This window comes from Thunnus maccoyii, chromosome 1 (assembly GCF_910596095.1).
Source record: "Thunnus maccoyii chromosome 1, fThuMac1.1, whole genome shotgun sequence".
Lineage (NCBI taxonomy): Eukaryota > Metazoa > Chordata > Actinopteri > Scombriformes > Scombridae > Thunnus > Thunnus maccoyii.
Window position 1 is genome coordinate 31,130,593 of NC_056533.1, and position 21,827 is coordinate 31,152,419.

Below are 21,827 nucleotides of genomic sequence, written 5' to 3' on the forward strand. Positions count from 1 at the left end.
CTTTAGATTTGAAGAAATGGTGGCAAACTCAAAAAGCAAACTTGATCATCATAATACTTTTGCATGCTATTGTCTTTCTCTCTCTCTCTCTCACACACACAAACACACACACAAACAGGACTTCAGGGAGAAGAATACAGACCACATGCGCCCGGACATTGTGGCTCTGTTGAAGAGCAGTAAGAACGCCTTCATCTGCGGGCTGATCGGCATCGACCCATCAGCCACCTTCCGCTGGGCGGTACTCCGAGCCTACTTCAGGGCCCTGGTGGCTTTCAGAGAGGCTGGGAAGAGACACACGCAGAAGAAGACTGGTGAGATCACATATCAGCTCTATAAAGAGGCTCACTATAGTTGTTAGGTAGTGTATATTCTGTAGAAAGATATAAGAAGAGGATAGAAGAAAAAAAACAACTTAGAAAATACATCTATCAATAAATGTCCATGGTCCTTTCCTGTTTTCAAGGCAACCACTTATGATTCATTTGTGTCTGTATCTTGTACTATTTTACCAGTAGCACATTTGTCAAAAGCAGACAGAAAAAAAATAATCAGCGTTCTGTGTGAAGCTCAGGATGTTTCAAAACAACGCCAAAGAATCCCTAAAGAAGGAAGAGATATTGAGTTTCCTGAATGGCATGTGAGCATTACTGGAACCAAATTCAAAAAGTCTTTTTGGACAGGGAGAGTAGTGGTAAACTAGTAGACAACTAAAGGAGGGAATAATAATTATGTGCTTATTTTTGCTGTGTTTTTTTTAAAGCTTGTGGTTTATTTGCTGTCAGCAAACAAGAAGTGTCTGAAAGAGTTTGGATGGTGACAGCTCACAAGTGGTAAAGAAAAAAAAGAGCAGTGTTAAAAGTATAAGTATAGTTGTTTAGATTTCCCTACAGTTTATGCTCACATGCCATACAGTTACAACTTTTGTCCTCTTCGTTCATCGTAGGTCGCTTTTACATTCAACATATTTTGTGCTTCATTAGCTGCTGTTCTGTAGTATGTGTGCACTGTTCTGTAGTTGTAGAGCTGCCATGTATTTACAGTAGCTGTTGCTCTTTCTCTCTCTCTCTCAGCTTTGGCTCTACATGAATGTCTTCTTTCCCTTTTTTAAAATTGACTCTAGCTGTACTTTGTTATGCAGTAGAACCTGTCATCAGATGTTCTCTCAGCACTGCTGTTGTATGAATCAGACTTCGCTCTGCACCCTCTCGATCCTTCTTATACTTACAGTATTAAATGTAGATGTGTTTGTGTTAAAATAGATTTTTTTTTTTTTAGAAGTCCTGTATGCTTTGCTAATCCTTAGATATCTTTTAGAAATTCTTCCAACCAAACTGAAGATATCAAGTGTCACCCAAGGGAATCCAAGTACATGTCTTCCAAAGCATTCCTGCAAAATGACAATATTATTTGACTTACTTGGCACAGACTTCATGTCCCAAGTAAATTAATATAGGCGCAGTTTCTAATTAGCTACTGCAAAATAAAACCTCATCTTGTCAAAGAGGGCGTGGAGTTATAAAGCTTATACACCTTGACATCGTATTATTGTTGTCTTGCATTGTGAAGACATTGTATGGATTTACCTTGGGGGGCAAACACCTACACACAGAACTACAATGACAAAACATCCCACTGCCGCCACCAACTGCAGTTTTGAATGTCAATCATCTTCTCTCCAAAAGTCTTGCACAGGTATCTCTCCAGTAGACGACTGCATCTCTTGATCTCTTCTTCTTCGCTATCTAATCTGTCATTTCTCTCTCTCTCTCTCTCTCTCTTTCTCTTCCCCCCTTGTATTTCCTTGTGTGTTTTTTTTTTTTCTTCTTCTTCTTCTCTCTTCTTTGTTTTTCTTTTGTTTTGCTTCTCCAAGGGCATGATGACGCTGCTCCCTGTGCAGTTTTGAAAAGTGTGGATAGTTTTAGCTTTCTGCAGCACCCTGTGCATCAGAGAAGCTTAGAGATCCTGCAGAGATGCAAAGAGGAGAAGTACAGTAAGGCTGCCAATACAACAATAACTCCTCCTACTTTCATGTCAGACCACGACCTGGGAAACTGTAGGGGCGAGGCCAACCAACATCATCAACGTAACTGTTTTGCAGCAAGCCAAGAGAGATCAAAAGCATAAGAATATTCAAATATAAAGAGACATACTTTCACAAAGTTTTTTTTTCTGCTTTGTGTCTCTTATTTTCTATTATTAGACTAGATGCTTGTTGGTCTCCCCTCCCTCTGTCTCCCTCTTCCCCCTCCTTGCATTTTGCACCTGCATGCATTTGTTTTTAGTCTTGTCTTGCATGTTTTTCACTAGCAGGCTTCAGCCATCATGTCACTAACTCTGTGTTAGTAAAGACGCTAGCAAAAGAAACGCATGGTCGTAGCGCTCTGTCAACAAACTTTTATCTGGTAACACTTCCAGGTGTCCATCACTTTTTATCCACATTGGCACACAGCTACGCTTTTACGTCCAGTATTGTTTGTTGGGCAGCGGGTGTAGTTGCTTGTCCACCACAGCACACGTCTAAAAGAAAAATCAACCAACTTCCCTTGTCACTAATATCACATAGGCTGGTGATGGTGATAGAAGACTGATGGGACATAGTTGGGACACAGATGTGTATATTATTGTCACTAACTTCCTCACAGGCAGCTGTTTTAGCTTCACATGTGGTGCAGGGCATACAGCCAAACCTGTATGTATGTGTAGGTTTCTCACACACACTTCTTTCAAAGGTCACTATTCTTTTCTGCAGACCTTTCATTACACTCAAATGTGTTTGTGTCTTTTTTTGTTTTGTGCCACCCTGCAGCTCCAGATGAGAGTGAAAATGTTGTACAAAGTGATGAAAGTGAAAACGGTATACTGTTCAAGTCCGCTGATTTAAAACGCTCTCTCCCAAATCACTTTTTTTTTAAAAAGTAGGCTAACACACTCTAGATCCCTTTTTGATTTCACATCACTGTGATTAATTGGCTGTAGGTTCACAAGGGCTGCTGGTGTATGAGTTAATATCACTTTGTCACTGCCAAAACCCAGCCATCACACTGTAGTACACACTGTAGTCCATTCTGCTCTGGATATTGTTTTATTGAATAATCGATTATTGGGAAATAATAGGTGTTTTTGAATACCGGCATTTAAAATAGCAGATTTAAAGTTTCAAGCAACCCTACAGTCCAGACTAAACTAATAGCTATTCAGTATCATCTTCCGTAATTTGACACTAACAAGAGCAACTCACTATTAACCTTGCAGATCTTTGTTTCACTATTAAATCATCAGCAGTCAATTCAATTATCAATTTAAAAAAAAGGCACATAACACTCACTGCAATAACACTGGAGTGTCACATGGTGTCAGAAGTGTGTTTTGTCTTTGCTTGGGATGATTTTGAAGGGTTGGATTGTCTGTGTGTCTGTCTGAATGTGTGTGTGTGTGAGTGAGTGTGTGTGTGTGAGTGAGTGTGTGTGTGTGTGTGTGTGTGTGTGTGTGTGTGTGTGTGTGTGTGTGTGTGTGTGTGTGTGTGTGTGTGTGTGTGTGTGTGTGTGTGTGCGTGCGTGCGTGCGTGCGTGCGTGCGTGCGTGCGTGCGTGCGTGTGTGTTCCTCACATGATGCAAATCCTGTCTGTTCGTGATCAGGTGTGACCAGAAAGAGTCCACGTACACCGCTGTCAGACCTTCAGGGGAGCAACACCATCAATGAGAAATCACCACGGTAAGAGTCTGCGGTGGAGGTGTTTTGTGGTTTGTTTGTAGCAGGAAGTTTCAAGATCTTTACGAAGCTTCTGATCTAGAATTACAGGTTCGGTCAGGAGATAATTAATCATTACTTATAATTATAAATGCACAGGCGGACTTTCCTAATGAGAGCGTTCACAGATATATCTCAGATATGCGTGGGATTGGAACACTGACACGAACACCTGTGCAGTTTCACATGCGTAGGACGACATATTGTGACGCACACCTGATAATGTAATACAATCTAACACGACACTACAAAACTAAGAAATTACCGTACGGTTAAATCATCACTACTATAAGCTTGATGGAGGACATATAATGTATTTATTTAGTGGCATGGTTTAGCAAAATTAGCTTTTCCCACCACTTTTACTCATGCAGTTGGTGCTTATTGGTTATTTATGTGTTTGCTTCCATAGTATTTGTATATATTTTCTTTGATTTTTCAGATTTTTTTTTATCCCTCATATTGCTTTTATCAAACAAAAAAGACAAATTAATATAAAATGAAAGTACAGTGTGTCTGTTTTTGAAGGATATTTCTTTATATTTATACAGTCTATTCACTCAGTTTCAGTTGAGCAGTACTGGGAACTAAACTTCTTGTAAACGTTTGCATTTTCCAGGCATTTTATGCCTTATTTAGTGAGACAACAGTAGAAAAATGAGAGGCAATGAGAGAGAGAGACAGACGGGGGAACAACATGCAACAAAGGCCCCAAGTTTCACTTTCATGGTCGGGCTAACTGTGAACTTAGTATTTGATCACATACTTCTTACACACATGTAAAAAAAGAGCTCTAAAGCAAGTCAGTGTCAACAGATTATATGAGCGTTTTAGATGCTGTCATATTTTTAATCTTCATACAATGATATACAGCTCTGAGCTTTGAGACAAAAGTGGTAAGCCTTTGAGGGAGAGAGAAAAAAAAGAGTGATGACTGTGCTGTGACCCCTAACATTGCTCTCATAGCATCCCACTGAGACCTTGGTCCACCACCTCCTCTAATTAGCTGTGGATCGTGAGATTAGCAGCCCACGACCACGACTGGTAGCACAGAGCGGCTCGTACAAGACAGCTTTTGTTACACAGGAGCTCAGTCTGGGGTTGTTAAAGTCCCCCCCTTAATGTGATTTGCAACCTCTGCCCTCCCTCTCTGTCTTTTTTTTTTCTCTCACTCGCACACACTCGCGCACACAGTCATCCTCTACATACTATGACAGCACTAAACCCTGCCCAGCTGCTTCCTCCGTGATGTAAAGTCGGAGCTATGCATCGCAGAGAAGTGCCCGGGGAGTGATAAATATTCAGTCCCTGCAGGGTGCTTGTTGGCTGGACAGAGCAGCGGACAGTGCCGTGCTTTATGGGACTCTCAGGGAGACTATGGAGATTAACAGTCACTACAAAAGCCATATTGTACCATCACCATTTACTGAAATTGATGATCAAATGGGGACAAATTTTCCTTTATATGGTAGGCCAGATCTTTATTATTAATTATTTTCTGATTTGGTCATACACAATAAACCCTTAAACATAGGTCTTAAGATTATATGAAGAATCTCAAAGGAAGCCTTTTGTATGTATAAGCTTTGTCGAAGGCTTTGATTTACAATTACTTACCGGGGCTTTGTGGATCCTCTGACGTAATTTATAATAATGTAATGTAATACTCGCTGCTGGTAGTTCAAATCATACGTACTGACCCTCTGGGATTGTGGATAAGGATAGTCGAGCTGTCTTAGAGAAGCATCCTCTGGGTCTCCTCCATGTCTTCCATAGAGAAAAAAAAAAGTAATGAGAAGACCAGTCATACCTATGTCGTTTTTTATCCCTTCAGCCTGCATCTGCTATGCATTTCAAAGTTAACACGCAGTATTTTGAGATTTGACTGCAAAAGAAAACATGGTAAATTTAAACCCGAGTCGTAATAAATATACTACGTCCACCCTTAGACAAGTGATTCAAAAAAAAATATCTGGAAAGAAATAATTTGGTGCCTCAGAAGCCAAAAACAACACAGAGAAGGCTCTCATTTTAATGCCAGCACTGACATGGAATAGGCTTAAACTCCATTTATTTATTCAAACAAGTTTTTCTTCACACTTTCTGATACTACTAGAGTGGAAAATCACTTTCAACCCAAACAGCCAGCCCTCCACCAAAGAGATACAGTACCAAGAAGCTCAATCTTTTCACCTTCTCTGTGTAGACTTTCCCTTTATTACACTTTTATGACACTTTTATTACATATTAAAAACCTCATCACAAGTTGGTGTCCCACTTTATTTTGTTTCTAGTGATTCGACCCCTTTGTTAGTAACATACATTATGAGATCAGCCTGTGTGTCTGCAGGAGAAAATCTCTGAAGAGCTGAATCAATAGATGAAGAGATATGTTGCTACCGCCGCACCTACAGTATACTTTGCTCCTGAAATAAGTGATGTTCTTTATTTTTTTGCTTTTTTATTTGATACCTCAGGCGTTCATTTTTTCCTCCTTTTCCCCTCTTCTGTCTTTCTTCTCCTCTCCTCTTACTCCTCACATCTTCTCTTGTCTCCTCTGGGCTAAAATAGTTCACATTGGTTAATAGTTTTTAACCGTGACCTGACCGCCCGTGTTTATGTTTGTGTTCTGGGCAGGTGGTTAGGTTTCACCTTGAGGCCTGAGGTTTTAACCCTGTGAGACTTCAGTAAACTGTGTCAAATACTGTGTGAGATGAACTCCACTCCCTGCCAATGAAAAAAAAACATAAAATATAGAATAGTGCCCCTGCTGGTGATATACCTTTTTGGGAAAGAATAGCCATAGACAATTTCCCATTTTCCAATACCTATAATGATTATTTAAGTTAAGAAGCTCATTGCTGTATATGAATGAAATCTATGTTGAATTTACAAAATAAACACTGTTATTATTAATTACTAATTCTGTACCAGTCTCTACCTTATCAGTTGCAATAAGTAGATTTTCAGAAATTAGTCCGTGTGTATGTTTTGTCCAAAGGGGTTCTCCGGGCCTCGGCTGGAATGGGCGCGTTGGTCGACAGAGCCGCTTATCTTCCAGCAGCTCCACTACCACAGAAGAAGACGGCATCTTTGTCAACTCTGCCAGCAGCAAGCTTCTGGAGAGAGCCCACGACATCCTTATGTGAGTTACAAGAAGTATCCTCAGTCGCCATAATACTTTAAACTGCCCTTAAACACTGGTGTATAGATTACGCTCTCCTTATTTTAGTGGGGTTTTTTTTCTAATTTAGAAACTATGTCACTGTTATTTGTTGGGTTTGTTGTATATGTGTGCGCAAAAATCTTTTTAGTGTAACTTTATTCTACTACTATTTGTTGTTGTGGCCAGCTGTGCGGCCTAGTAGTAGCCAACAGACCTCTTAAAAACTGAAAAGACTCAGGTTCAAACCCTTTTTCAGTGAACATCTGCCCTGCTCAGCTGTCCTTCAGCGATCACTACATTCCTACCAGCTCCAAGGGTGCTGTTCTTTAGCTGACCCTGACCTCTGACCTCCCTACGGAGGGGAGCAAGTGAAAAGAAAATTTCCCCGCGGGGATGAATAAAGTAGCAACTTATTGACAGGGATATGACCCACTTGGGAAGACTTTCAGGGATTAATGAAATATGTTGTCCAACTTTTACTTAACAGTAAAAAGTTGAACTTCTCACCTGTTCATTTAAAGAACAAAAGGAAGGATTTTAATGCTCAATTTATAACCTATTTTGCGTTGTTTTTTATAAACAGGAGGAACAAAAACTACAAATCTAAGCCCATTCTTCCGAAGGTACAGTGCAAGATATTTCTATGTTATCATCTTACATTATTTTATATTAATAGAAGCAGTGTATTTGAATGTTTTAATGTTCTGTCATCATTCCCAACCGCAGCACTTACTTAATGTCAAGTCACTGAAGTACCTCAGCAACTTGACGCTTCACGACCGCATCACAAAGTCACTGCTTCACCTCCACAAGAAGAAGAAACCACCCAGTATCAGCGCACAGTTCCAGGTCAGAAACACAAACACACCAGAGCCAGTAGTGAACTGCAGCACTGTAGTTTGCCATTCAGCGCTCTCACCGTAAAAATAACACGATTAGCCTGAGCTGGACAGAGGAATCTCCCTCCAGCTGTGAATATGATGAAAACAAGGTGTGTCCCTTAAACCCAGCTGTGGGTGGAAACATCCCTCCATTTCCCTGCCTGCCCACGACCTTTACTGTCCACTGACTAATGCCTGTATTTGCTCATCATGTGTGTGAAGTCCATTACATAGTTCATACACCCACCCATAAGTCTTAAATGTATGACATCTTGTCTGGGAATTTCATAAAAAATACTTCTGATTTGGTGAGAAAGTTAGCCTTTTCTCAGTAAGACACCCTTTTTTTAAATTGTATTTTCTTCATGGAAGATGAGACCAAGAAAATGGGTAACTGTAGTGATTCTTTTAGAAAATGAAAGTGGCCCAGACCCAAAAATGAACTCATTCATGCCCATTTAAACCACTGAAAGCAAAGAGGGAAAGCTGCCAAATGTAGGTGCTGTGCTCTATTTTCAGCATCATTTGTTAGCAGAGTATTTTCCCGTCCTGCACAGGAGATAAAAGTGACCAATAACTACATACTAAGATTAAGTATTAAGATTCAGAATAATTTAGTCGTTTAGATTTAAAAAAAAAAAAAAAAGTCTGATAAAAGCTCTCATTAGCAGCCAGTTAGCACACTTTAGCTCAGGAAAACTTTCAACAACAACCCAAAAACTGTTATTTTCTTACCAATTTCTTTGAGAGTGAACTCTGTGTTCTGGCTGTTGGTGGTGAGAGTGCTGAGGCCCCTCTGGCAGGCAGCCCTGGCCCCAGTGTGTGGATGACTTCACTTCCCACATCCTGTGCTGCGCTGATTGCTTTAATCTCCCATGGAGGGGGAGGAGACTGAATTCCTCCTGCCACTGAATTATCACACACACATGCTGACACACATGTGCATGTGTTTACACACACAGACACACACACACACACACACACATATATAGTAACTGCACATGGAAATACTACAGACATGGTTTCTTTTTTCTCCCCTAGAGAACCACATGCTTATACGCGGACATATTGTTAGTATTTATGATTGCAGACAGCATCTTTCATCCTTTACTTGCAGATGGGTCGAACAGTTATTCACTGTTAAGAAAGCCACTTGACTTCTTCAACTGCTGCCTGTTAAACAAGAGTGAAGCAACAAAAACCAATCTACTTTATTGTGTCTTGTTTTTCGTGTCTCATTCTGCAGGCCTCTCTCAATAAGCTAATGGAGACCCTGGGTCAGTCTGAGCCTTATTTTGTCAAGTGCATCCGTTCCAATGCAGAGAAGGTACAGTGTGCTCACTTCAGACTGCAGCCACATCGACTGTTTTGGTTTAGTTTTTCAAAGCATTTTTCATTTCCCTTGAAGTTTGAACTTTTCTAAATCTGTTTATCATTTCCCTCTCCTCTCTCTTCGACCTCTGCCGCCTGTTGCTCTTCCCCTTTTATTGTTATTTTCTCCTCTCCTCGCTTCTCTGTTTATCTACGACTTTCTCTTTCTCAGCTGCCCTTACGGTTTAACGATAACCTGGTGCTGAGGCAGCTGCGTTACACTGGTATGCTGGAGACTGTGCGCATCCGGCAATCAGGCTACAACATCAAGTACAGCTTCGAGGTAACATTTCCACACTGTAGATCATCCTTTAAACATCTTAGTCGAGTCCCAACTGTCCCGTTTTATATTTAGCGAACTGATAAGAAGAAACAAACAAGCAATAGGAGATAAAGAAATACACTAAATACATGCAGTATAGGTACATTTACACAAGTACTGCACCTAGATATTTGTGCTTTACTTGAGTACTTCCATTTTATGCAGCTCCACCACATTTCAGAGGGAAATATTGTACTTTTTACTCCACTTAATTTATTTGACAACTATAGTTACTAGTTGTTTTTGCAGATTTAAGAAGATTTTACATACAAAATATATGGTCCATATACAAATTATGAGGAATTTTAAAATATAAACCAACAAACAGAATCTAAAATACTTAAAATGAGCTCCGTCTTGACCAATTACAACACTCAAATACTGGTTTGTTTTCATGTATTGTGAGTACTTTTGATTCTTGTTCCTTTTGCTGATTACAATACACATACTTACATACTTTTACTTATGTAAGTTTGAATGCAGAACTTTGACTTGTAATGGAATATTTTTTAATTGTGATATTTCTACTTTTACAATGCCTTTAAATCATTTAATGCTTTTTGCACCACCAGTGGTAGTCCGTACAGTCCATAAATGGGCAGCATTTCATCCAAAGCACTTTACACCTTGCAAGGTGCTGGCCTGACCATCAGGAGCAATTTGGGATTCAGTATCTTTCCAAGGACACTTCAACATGTGGACAGGAGGAGCAGGGGATTAATAGTAAAGGGCACTCTAGCAATTTTTTATGACAACTTCTATAAAGGTAGGGGGAGAAATATTAACAAAACAAAGCTGCAAAGTCACTGCAGTAGATATCCTGACTTCTATTCTCAAGTAAGGGCCAAAACTGCTTTCACAATTCAACTAATAGCACGTTTTCATTAGTCCGCAGTTTTTAACACAGGCTCTGATAAATCTTGTTGTCCCCAAGCCAAAATGGCCTTGATGACATCAAGAGGGTTATTTTTTTCAAATTTGTAAAAGCTCCCCCAGAGTAAAGAAGTTATAACAATCCCACTCCATCTACTATTTTTCAGTCTTAGTCTAGAATTGCCAAGTATGATTTTTCAGTCATCCAGGAAGCAACACTTGATAAGCCAAATGGTAAAAAGGAGCGCAACAGCAGATCATATTAACATCTTCCCTCTGTGCAGGCTTACGCAGGCCAGAACACTGATGCACTATCAATCTCGCTTTTCACGTCCCAAAGCCTGAATGACACTCAGGTTTCCATGAGTCTAGGTGCCGGCGATTAATTCTTCTCCAAGAAACATTTTGCTGATGTTGCTTGAGCCAGGGTTCATTGTATGTTGTGTGAAGAGGGAATTACGAGGGACGTGAGGTGGCAGCACTTAACCGCACTGGCTCTCAGAAGAATGATGTCAATACTGCAAGAAAAGCTGCATGACTAATAAGGGAGATCATGTTTAATGATGATTGGAAGTGAGTCGATTTGGGAGTGACTCCTTCCCGGACCACTTTCTCTTACATTTATTTCCATTTTGTGGTCTTGAATGTTTAATTGTGCCAGACTTGTCATGTGGTGCCAAGGTTTTAGACAAACATTAAGTCACTGTGTTAGTTTATTACAAGATCTGTTCACCAAATCACAAAACTACTGTGATATCTAGCCAATCAGATCATTTTTTTGTTTTATTTGCTGAGGTTTTGAGATCTCAGCTGGTGTTCTTGGCGCTACCCGTATACAATGAAGTGTAATGGAGTTTAATTTGTGTTTCCCAAAACACTTCAGTGTCAGAGTAGTCATTTCACCAAAAACAACTCTCAGTCACTCAGGATAATCCAAAGACCGTGGTCTTGAGAGGGAAATTGTTTCCATAACAACTGAAATTTACTACAGAATAAAATACTTCATATTCTGTCATTTGGGTGAGCTGACCTGAGTACATAAATGAGTGCAAAACTCATAAAACTTTACCTTTTTTGATGAGCTCACTCAGATAATTTTAGCAACAGAATATTCCTCATTTACCAGAAATTCCTCCAAACATATTTAGTGCTGCGGTCAGCACTAATGAGAAATATCTCGGGCATGGTATCACTTCCGAGGACTCTGCTGTGTCCCGACTACTCAGAACAGAGCCTCTCCATTGTCCTGAGGTCTCTGAAACACTCCCCATGCTTGTAATTGTATAAACACAGCATCTGTTTCCCTATCCACCCCCTACAGCCCAGGGTGCAGAGTGTATTGAATTCAGACAATGGGCCTCAGTTTGAAGAGTTGGAGTTCAGCATATTTATGCCATGATGTTTGAACCCCTGCAAATATGGACAGCATGGACTTTTACCTGAAACCACATGTGCCTTGACAGCTTTTTTTTCAAGCTTGGTTTCTGTTCAAGAGATGCTTCAGACGAATGATTCAGTGTCTGCTTCTGGTCAAGAGATATATTTAAAATTCAGGGCCACAGTGTGCACAGTACAGTCCCGACCTATCAATTATTTTCTGTAATCTGTCTTAGAAAAAGATAGCTTTAGGAAATTCATTCAGTAAACTCTCGGCCACAAGAGACACAAACATACAGTCCAGAACAGATACTAAAGGGTAATAAATAGACTTCTCATTAACACCTTGTCTTGTTTTTCTTGATAGGATTTCGTCCATCACTTCTGCGTGCTGCTCCCAGAGAGCACCAGCGCTACCAGAGAAGGCATCCAGCAGTGTCTGGACCAGCTGGACCTGGCACCAGATGGTTACCAAGTTGGCAAGACAATGGTATTTACTCTGCCTCCTCGTCTCCTGTCCCTCTTAGATCTTAAAAGATAAAGAGATAAAACATTATGGGACTTTTGTTTTATTAGGAAGTTGCATTATCCCTGTCTGAATTAACCTCCTCTACAAACAAACAAATGTAAATCCTTTTTTCATCATTACAAATGAATTGTGAGCAGTTTAGCTATGTTTGGCTGTCAGAAGTTATTTTAAATTTTATTAAAAGAGCCCAAAGTTTCAGTTCAGTATCAATAATTGCATGCAGAATTACATCGAAGTGTGTATAAACTGATTCATGTGATATGTCGAATTTTTCATGTGAGCCATAAAAACTGTCTGGTTTGGAATATTTCACACAGTGTACAGTAAGTTTTAGAAGAAGCTTGGTGAGAATATGATGTATTTTAAGGGAAATTAATGTTTTTATAGCTAATTTAGCAGAATGTCAGGACTCATTAAGTTAAATAAAGTCACAATACATAATCCATATGTATGATAAAGGGTTAGTGCTTTTCTTCTGTTGTTCCATTGTTTGGTAACCAGAATCATAATCAGCATTATAACATTTATTTAACGGTGGTGAAAAGAAGATGTGGAGGCTTTTTTATATACTATTATCTCTTTCGTGTTATACTGACATACATACATATTATACTTACCATTACAGAACCCAAAATTGATTTACTCTAAATAATTTGCGGTTTTAAAATGACTCAACTTGCTTACTTTATTAACCTGTTAGATTACATAGACTATAAATAGAGTTGTGGATATATAGGGGAAAAGATAGTGTTGGGGATAACCTCATATTACCTGAAAGCATCCTCTCTCTGAACAAAAGGATGTAATGTAGACGGCGCCCCATATTCGGAGTGTGTATGTCCACTGTATGAATGCGGCATGATGGAGGGGTCCATGCCTTCAGGATGCTGTCTATATAATTAGAAGATCATACCTGACATTCTTGCGGCCATGTGTCAGGGATTTCTAATATTTGTGTGTACGCTTTGTGAGGGAATGTGTGCAGGGCTTTTTAAAGGAATGTGTGTGTGTATATCTCTTTGTGCGCCACCAGACTACCCCGGTCTTCATTAAGTGTGTGTGTGTGTGTTTTACCCTGTGCTGACTCCATTGTGGTCCCTCCCCTCAGGTGTTTTTGCGGGAGGGTGAGCGTCAGCAGCTGCAGGCCTTACTCCACAGTGAAGTTCTCAGGCTCATCGTCATGCTGCAGCGGCGATTCAGAGCCCGGCTGGAGAGGAAGCAGTTTGTCAGGATGAGAGAGGCAGCGATCTGCATCCAGGTACGGTGTTTTTCCTCATCACTGATCACTGTGTGTTGTTATTTTTGTTGGCGGTAATTCAATGTTACTATTTATTGGCATGCAGAGGAATTGCACTGTGATACTATGATCATATTATATTATATTACATAATTCTGTTTTTCAGATCATCATATTATAATTGAATTTTTTAAAAAATGTGAAATTATAATTAAAAAATAAAACGTATTACTTATAAACTTATTTTATTTTATATTTATTTGATTTTGCCTACATTTAAAATATTGTGATACTTACTGGTATCTCAAAAAAAATCTAAAAATATATAAAATATTCTCACTAATATGTATTGATATGAATATTAATTTCATGCATATTACCCAGATCTAGTTGTTATTAAACAGAGTAACTGGTGATCTTCTTTTAAAGTGACTTTTCAACTCTTTAAAATCAGTCATGACTGTAGCAGAGCCATGTGTTTACAATACAACACCAAATTTGAAATGAAAGGTATTTTATTTTAGCTTTATAATTCCTGAATTGGAAATGAACTGAAGTTTAAACTTGGTTTAAAATTTGAAGTTTAACTAAAATAAAGTTTAAATAAACTTGTCACCCACAGACATACCCGATCTAGTGTCGGTATGATTTTATTTTTAGGTCCCATCAAAGGAAATTGTACTTATTCTAATGGAATTGCTTTTAGTCAGTGAACTTTGATATAGGCCGCCACCATCACTATCATGATACATCACATCATAAATATATCATTCATCATCATAATTTTCTCCCCACAGAAATTTTGGCGTTTGTACCGGCCCACAGAAGAGGAGGAGGAGGACGATTATGACCCTAATGTCCAGGAGGTGGCAGCTGTGTGTCTGCAGACACACTGGCGGGGTTACAGGGAACGTCAGAGGTTGAAGATGTGGAGGGAGGCTGCCCTGGTGCTACAGAGGGCATGGAGGTCGTGGCTCTATCGGCGCTGTACGGCAGCTTTGGTTATTCAGGCGGCCTGGCGCTGTCATCGAGCACGAGAAGCCTACTTACGTCTGTATGCCGCTGTGGTACAACTACAGGCGTTAAGCAGAGGCTACCTCGCCAGGCAGAGGTAAAACACTTATTGCAGTATCCACAGCAGTAGTACCAGTTCTGTTTTTTCTATTACTAAAAAGTTAAGATACAGATATGGTCAGTTTAACAAAAGCAAACATTTTAGCATTTCTATAAAAGCTCAATCATCTCAAAATGGCTTCTGGAGGTAAATGACTGCATGATTTTTCAAGCTGCTGAAAACCCAGATTAATCTTTGCACACTGCTCCTGCTATTTGGTCATTGTTCAGTGTGCTGACAGACCAGTCTTGGTAAGAGCATGCCATTACGCAAGCAATCCAACACAAAGCAGCTCTACTAACAGCTGAGCTGCTGAGAGCAAGAATTTTTATATCAGACTCTAACGTAAGTGAAAACACTTGCGGTAGTTAGTTTTTATGAAAAACAAAACTCAAAGCTGTTAAAATTTTATCGCGTCAATATAAATTGATACCCTAGGAAGTGGTTTGACATCAGCTAAAGTTGTTACCGTGTCTTTCTGATTGACAGCTTCAGAAAACTGAGAGAACAGAAGCTGAGGGAGAAGAAGGAGCAACAGGAGCAGCTGCTTCAGCTACAGAATGGCCAGGTGAGCCTCTCGCCAGAAGACGAAGAGGAGCCACCTGAGAGGATCATGGGATTGGACCTCAGCACGTGGGAGGACCGTTCCTATGAGGAACGGGAAAGGACTCTCCAAATCCTCAGCAGCCTTGATGGAGCAGTTAAGGAGGAAGGTGAAGGAAGAGAACATACCAGGGCGAACGAGAGCTCACCTAAAGAATACTCTGAAACACCTGCCTCATTCCCGACATCCACAGTGGTGGTGCGAGAGAAGATCAGAACTGTAGACGAGCCCGGCCAGAAAACCACTCGAGCCAAGAGAGAGAGCCGACGGATGAGAGAGCTGGAGCAGGCCAAGTTCAGCCTGGAGCTCCTCAAGGTCCGGGCAACCAGCGGTGGAGCCTCGTCCCCCTCAGAGGAAAGACGCTGGTCTGTTGAGCTGGTGCCCCCCACCACTCCACCTCTGCGTTCACCCCAGGGCACGCCTGACAGCCAGAGCTCCAAAGGCAGCTTTGAGCTTCTCAGTATAGATGACGAGCCTCCCAAGGCTATAGAAGAAGTGACGGACAGTGAGGATCTCTGCTCCCCTGTTGTCTCAGTATCTCCAGCACCAGAGCCAAGTGAGGAGATCATCTCAACAAGCCCGAAGCCAGATGAACTGAACAGGACAGAGGTTTTTGATGCTGTTGCCCACCCTGGTGACCAGGACCAGCCAAAAATTGATCTGGCAGCCCCCTCTACTACACATCCGCCCAAAATCGAGAACTACCTCCCTACCTTTTACGTCCCTACTAGTGAGACCACCACGGTCATCTCACGTCGTCCTGCTGAAGAGCCTCAACAAAACACGGAGGCAGCCGTCTCTACAACCACCACATCCACCACCACTGTTATCCAACCTCTCAAAGAAAGGCGAGAGTCAACACGTCGACCAGTGGTGGTGGTTATAAGCATGCAGAAAGAAACCCCGCTAAGTGAAGAGCTGAGCGGTATGGTCCGTCCCCCTGTAGAGGTTCGAGATTCGGCAGCCCAGACAGGGGAGTTGACACCATCACCACTGAAACCAGGCCCAGCTCCTGCGCCTCAAGGTCCTGTCCCTGTTTCCACTGCTGTCGCTCAGGCTGACCAGACTGTCATAGAGAAGCTGGTACGACTGAATGAGGAGAAGGAGGAGAGGCAGCGTAATCAACAACAGCAGAATGAGAAGGAGATGATGGAGCAGATAAGACAACAGAAAGAGGTGCTGGAGCGCCAGCGCCTTTTCTTCGCTCAGTACGAGAGAGACATGTTTGAGAAACAAAGGGGAGAAGCTCTGCAGAGGATACAACAGAGCCGACAGGGGGGACAAGATGTTGGTGGAACCGCCACATCCGGCAAGCCGCTCAGACCCAGCTCTCTGCTGATTGAGAGGACAGCAGGGCTAGCTCCTTACGGCAGAACCCGATCAGACTCCGATGCCCCATCAGTGCATTCTCCTGCAGGGGCGGACATCCAGGGCAGCGCCCCTCATCCCCAGCTGCCTCCTCCACCTGCTTCTGTTCCCAGAGAAAGACGCAAGGAGAGCAGGCCTGTTGCTGAGGGCTGGGCACCCAAACTCACCCTGGAGTCCAAAGATGGAGGAGGGACCAGAGTGAGAGCAGCCACCAAGAAGGCTCAAAGTAATCAGGGCACCACAGTTAGCATGACGGACAAGCCAGGCAACATCTTCTACTCTCCAAAGGACAAAGTGACATTTACAAAGTGAGTATGGATTTAACATGTTGCTTTTAATTCCCTTTATTCATTTGTATGAGGTTGTATCACAAAAATACTTTGGCAGACAGGAGTACATCCCGGTGCACTGAGTGGCACGGATTGGTGTTGAAATCAAGGCTGCCACCAGGATTGTTTCATTTTTCTGCAAACCAAAGTAAAACCTATTGATATATATATATAATTTCAAAGATACTATAATTATCACATACAAAAAAGTGTATTTCATGAAAGTTTTACTAACAAAACTGTACTTGGTGGCCACATTATGAATTCTTTGTTCAGAATTATCACAATTAAATTGGTACTCCAGTGATTTTAGCATTGCACTTCCATAAAGCTGGGGGACATACAAAAGACAGAATAAAGACAGAATGGTCATAATCGATGCAACGGAGGATTACATATCCCTAGTATGGGAAAAACTCCAAAAACATTTGATCCAACAACAATCAGGGTTGTTCAGGGTCTCAGACCTCAGAAAGCTCCCTCAAGAGCAGAAGAAGACAAAAAAGCAACAGTTTTCACAGCACTCCCCATGACAAGTAAACTGACCTTAATGTATAAAATCAGTGCAGTGCCCTTTTATTAAATAGATTTGCCTTTTTTTGCCATCTTTTCTGCTTCACTATTTGCACTTAAGGTTTGACAGTGATGCTGTTGCTAAAGAGACGCCTGTAGCCATTCCCAGAGAGGGACCCACACCGGTTTCCAAGCCTTCTAAAGGAACAAAAGCACGGGATGTAAGTAATCTTTCCTTTTTTAAAACATAAACATATAGATATAGCATGTGTTTGCAAGTTTGCAGGAGTGCCTTTTTGTGTTGTGAATTAATTATTGAATCCTGGCAGGATATGTTTGAATCTTAACACTAAAATTTGCTGACCTTATAAGAAGAATGAAAATGCACTGAAGGGTCTTTGAAGGTAACTGTGGTCTTTACATTTAAACATGCTGTTATCACTTCTGGTAAACTCCAGGTTGGCAGAGCGGGCCAAAAAAAGAAAGCCAGAATGGCACGGACCCGCTCCGACTTCCTCACCCGCGCCCCCAGCCTTTCAGTTGGGGGCGATTCAGATGAGGATGACTATGAGGGTGACAGTCCCGTCAGCCCCCGACATTACACTCTACCCCTCTCCAAACAGAGCTCCACGGAGGCAGGCTTAGGACAGTCCTGTTTCAGTGACTCAGACATGGTAACAGGCACCATCCCAGCCAACACTTGCCCTCTCTATGCCCTCTCTTAAAGTGTGGCTTCTCTTGTTCTAACTTCCTCAGCAGAGAGAGAGCGTAGATCTGCATTATACCTCTGACTCAAACTGAGCTTCAACGCACTTCTGTTTTCCGAAAATGATGAAGAGTCATTTTTAGTGGAAGACACATTTTTGAAATGCTTGCTAAAATGGTGTTGGTTAATGTAACACTGTCCGTCCAATAGAAGATTAAATAAAGATTAAAATATTGCAGTTTTAGGTATGATGCAAATATTCATTTAAATTTTAAAAGACCTGAATCCTTAAACTTTACTGGTGTGACAACCCCCTCCAGAAATCATGATCAACAGTGAATGTTAACTTGATTTTACTCATTATGACGGATGCAGAGCACTTTCTGAAATGTGTTTTCCATTAAAACGTTAAGCCTTTAATTTAGTTGCTTTTCTAACATGATTTCTTCTCTGTCTCTCACAGATGTAATAGTGATTTTTCTTCAGTTTTCACCTTGATGTTTTTTCTGTCTGGTTAACTAACAATATTTGCATGTTCACTTGGTTATCTTTCCTCTTTTAACCTTCGCTGTAGTCATGAGTCAAACCTTGGAGATTCTTGTCTCCCTTCACCTTTTTTATCACTTAACAAACTCTTTCTGCCCCTCAGCAGTTACTGTTTTCCTGAGAATAAAAAATGTGCCATATGTTGTCAACTCTCTAAGTTATGAACAATTTAGCCTTATTAATGTGTTAAAGTATTATTTGTTGTGTTTATTGCTTTGTTATATCATGATTACTATCAGAATTTATACTTTTAATGATACTCAGAGGAAGTTAGAGCTTTGGTAAATGTATAATGCAACAGTATGCGTTGCAAAATACTGTATTGCTACAGTGATGTGATGCTGCCATCTACTGGCTGGTCATAATATAGACGCACACATGGAAAAGCTCAATAGATAGGCTTGTCTTCAATTTTGACATATCTTTAATATATTCTCCGGCCTGATGTTGTTTCAGCCTACAAGCTCTCAAGAGGAGAAGAAGATACACAAAGCTATGTCGTCAGGAGATTTAGGAAAAGTGGACACGCTGCGCAAGAGCTCACAGGATGGAAGGTTTGTTCTTCTCCTCAGCTTTGCTAGGATCTACATTTTTCTTATTGTATCTTAGTACATTTTGATCACAATTCCCTTTATAAATCCATACAATCCTTATCAATTTTGTTTTAATTCTGAACAGGGTTCGTGGTAAGATGCGCTTCTGGGGCAAGACCAAGTATGGTGATAAGAAGACATCCAGAGAAAAGCTGATTTGTGGTGCTGATTCCTTAGATGGAGACTATGGAGACACTGGGCCATTACTGGGAGAGGGTGCGTTATCACTTTTAAATATTTGAATGCACCTGAAGTTCATTTGACTCACTTGCACACATCCCTCTTTTTAAACAAATAAAGACTGGTTTTCTCTGCCACACCGCAGGTCAGGAAAACATGTCGCCTCCCTGCAGTCCCGATCTGACGTTGGATCGAGGGTTCAGAGACTTGAAAGAGAACAAGGAGCCTTCTCCCAAGGTGAAGCGAAGGCGCAGTGTTAAGATCAGCAGCGTGGCTCTAGAACCGGCTCAGTGGCAGAACGACGCGCTGCAGATCCTCACCTGCACCAACGACTACAGGAGCATGAACGACTTCCTTATGAAGAAGGTACAGTCTCACATGCTTGCTCTAATTCTCTTGCGGGTAAAGATGTTAATATATATAGCTCACAGTTAAGTTACAGGCTTGAAATTTCACTCATAGTTTCACTAAAAGATTAAAGTTTCCACACATTAAGCACAAGGGGATTTACGTTGACTTAAAGGATTCAGTGCAGATTTCAACATGACCGTTGAGCTTTTATTATTTTATTGCCAGGATTATGTCTTAATGCTTTTTCTAAGCTTTTTTAGAGCTACAGACAGAACATATTCTTGCTAAGTTGATTGTGGTCTCATTATTTAGATCAATGACTTGGACACAGAGGACAGTAAGAAGGACACCATGGTGGACGTCGTATTTAAAAAGGCTTTGAAGGAATTCCGTCTAAACATTTTCAACTCCTACTCCACAGCGCTGGCGGTATGTTTACAAGATCTTTTAAAATTTGTTCATCAAACAAAAGCACAAAAATCAATTTAAAGTACTTTTTACATTATAACAGCCAAAGTAGCAGTGTAAATATTTCTTCTCTACTTGATCATTATTTCCAAAATAGGTCAAATAAATCCTTTTCTCTCTCTGTGATTCGATGTCTCCTTCCCCCCCAGATGGACGACGGTAAGAGCATCCGCTACAAAGACCTCTATGCTCTGTTTGAGCACATCCTGGAGAAAACCATGCGCCAGGAGCAGAGGGACTGGAGCGAATCTCCTGTCAAAGTTTGGGTCAACACCTTTAAGGTCTTCCTGGATGAGTTCATGACTGAATACAAACCTATGGACGGCACACTCACCAAGGTAACGCCACAACTGCCTCCTGACTGCTCAGGAAGACACACACGGTGATGGGATTTTGGACGATGTTCAACTGTTGAAAGCTTTTTTTATTCTCCTTTTTAATTAATAGTTTTTGGGTAACTTGCATTAAGGGATACATGAACATCACTTTTTGTGGATCACATGTGTAAGACTTTTTTTCATGTGAAAGGAAAGTTCTGTTTTACAAACTTTTAAGTGTCATGTACTTTGATTTACATCTGTCTTCTGGGTTGCTAGTTGATTTTAACAGTTTTAATGGTATATGTGTTCTGTTTTGTCTTTTTTTACTACAGCAAGTACCTAAACCTGAACGCAAAAAACGAAGGAAAAAAGACACAGACATTGTGAGTCTCTCTTTATTCCCATCCTTACTAAGTAGTCTACATGATCATGACAGAAGAAAGACAACCAGTCCTCTCCACCTCAATTTAGTCTTTAGAATCATAAAATATAAATACACCAGTGACTTTACTAGAATAGGCAATAAAATATACTCATAAAATGTGAATGGGAAAAAATGTAAATGAACTTTAAATGAACCTGAGCTCTACTGCTCTCTGCAGGTGGAGGAGCATAATGGCCACATCTTCAAGTCCACCCAGTACAGCATCCCCACGTACTGTGAATACTGCTCATCGCTCATCTGGATGATGGACCGTGCCTGTGTGTGCAAATGTGAGTATGCATGCAAAAAAAACACAGCAGGATTGCAGCAGACCTTGAACATCCCTGAAATTCATAGATAGAAGAAAAACTGAATACATTACGAGCCTTTTTAACTACTGTTTCGAGGGCCATGGAGGCCTTGGTGCTGTTTTCTGTTATTAAAATATATTAGTGCTGAAACAGATGAACAGGAATAGACATCAATTTTATTTATCGAGTAATTGTTTTACTCATTTATCAAGAACAAAATCTCAATATTTGCTAGTTCCAGTTTCTATAATGTTGGGATTTGCTTCTTTTCTGTGTTTTATATCATTTTAAATTAAATATCTTTGGGTTTTGGACTGTTGGTCAGACAAAACAAGTAATTCGACAATGTTGCCTTAGGAGCCAGACACCTTGTTCAGTATTTTTTCAACGGTTTTTAGACAATTAATAAATTAACTGGGAAAACTAATGAAAATATTGGTCAATTACACCATAAAATGTATGTAACATTGAAATTGAAATATGTGTCATCTGAC

At 40.7% G+C, this 21,827-nt stretch overlaps 1 protein-coding gene across 7 annotated transcripts in view; it reads left to right on the forward strand.

Annotated features, from left to right (window-relative positions):
• myo9aa (myosin IXAa) overlaps nucleotides 1-21,827 on the forward strand; it is a 110,508-nt gene that overhangs the window by 82,886 nt on the left and 5,795 nt on the right. For 2 of the 7 annotated variants that reach the window (XM_042429443.1, XM_042429595.1), the window contains 22 exons: nucleotides 119-314; nucleotides 1,874-1,993; nucleotides 2,810-2,857; nucleotides 3,639-3,714; nucleotides 6,752-6,895; nucleotides 7,500-7,539; nucleotides 7,643-7,765; nucleotides 9,044-9,124; nucleotides 9,341-9,451; nucleotides 12,108-12,230; nucleotides 13,378-13,527; nucleotides 14,304-14,617; nucleotides 15,110-16,900; nucleotides 17,556-17,655; nucleotides 17,893-18,108; nucleotides 19,143-19,240; nucleotides 19,365-19,495; nucleotides 19,605-19,825; nucleotides 20,123-20,239; nucleotides 20,428-20,616; nucleotides 20,931-20,981; nucleotides 21,201-21,312. In XM_042429443.1, the coding sequence (XP_042285377.1) occupies nucleotides 119-314; nucleotides 1,874-1,993; nucleotides 2,810-2,857; nucleotides 3,639-3,714; nucleotides 6,752-6,895; nucleotides 7,500-7,539; nucleotides 7,643-7,765; nucleotides 9,044-9,124; nucleotides 9,341-9,451; nucleotides 12,108-12,230; nucleotides 13,378-13,527; nucleotides 14,304-14,617; nucleotides 15,110-16,900; nucleotides 17,556-17,655; nucleotides 17,893-18,108; nucleotides 19,143-19,240; nucleotides 19,365-19,495; nucleotides 19,605-19,825; nucleotides 20,123-20,239; nucleotides 20,428-20,616; nucleotides 20,931-20,981; nucleotides 21,201-21,312 (4,552 nt within the window). The remainder of the gene's footprint in view (nucleotides 1-118; nucleotides 315-1,873; nucleotides 1,994-2,809; nucleotides 2,858-3,638; nucleotides 3,715-6,751; nucleotides 6,896-7,499; nucleotides 7,540-7,642; nucleotides 7,766-9,043; nucleotides 9,125-9,340; nucleotides 9,452-12,107; nucleotides 12,231-13,377; nucleotides 13,528-14,303; nucleotides 14,618-15,109; nucleotides 16,901-17,555; nucleotides 17,656-17,892; nucleotides 18,109-19,142; nucleotides 19,241-19,364; nucleotides 19,496-19,604; nucleotides 19,826-20,122; nucleotides 20,240-20,427; nucleotides 20,617-20,930; nucleotides 20,982-21,200; nucleotides 21,313-21,827) is intronic. The other 5 variants (XM_042429525.1, XM_042429661.1, XM_042429887.1 and 2 more) reach the window with 4 other exon arrangements.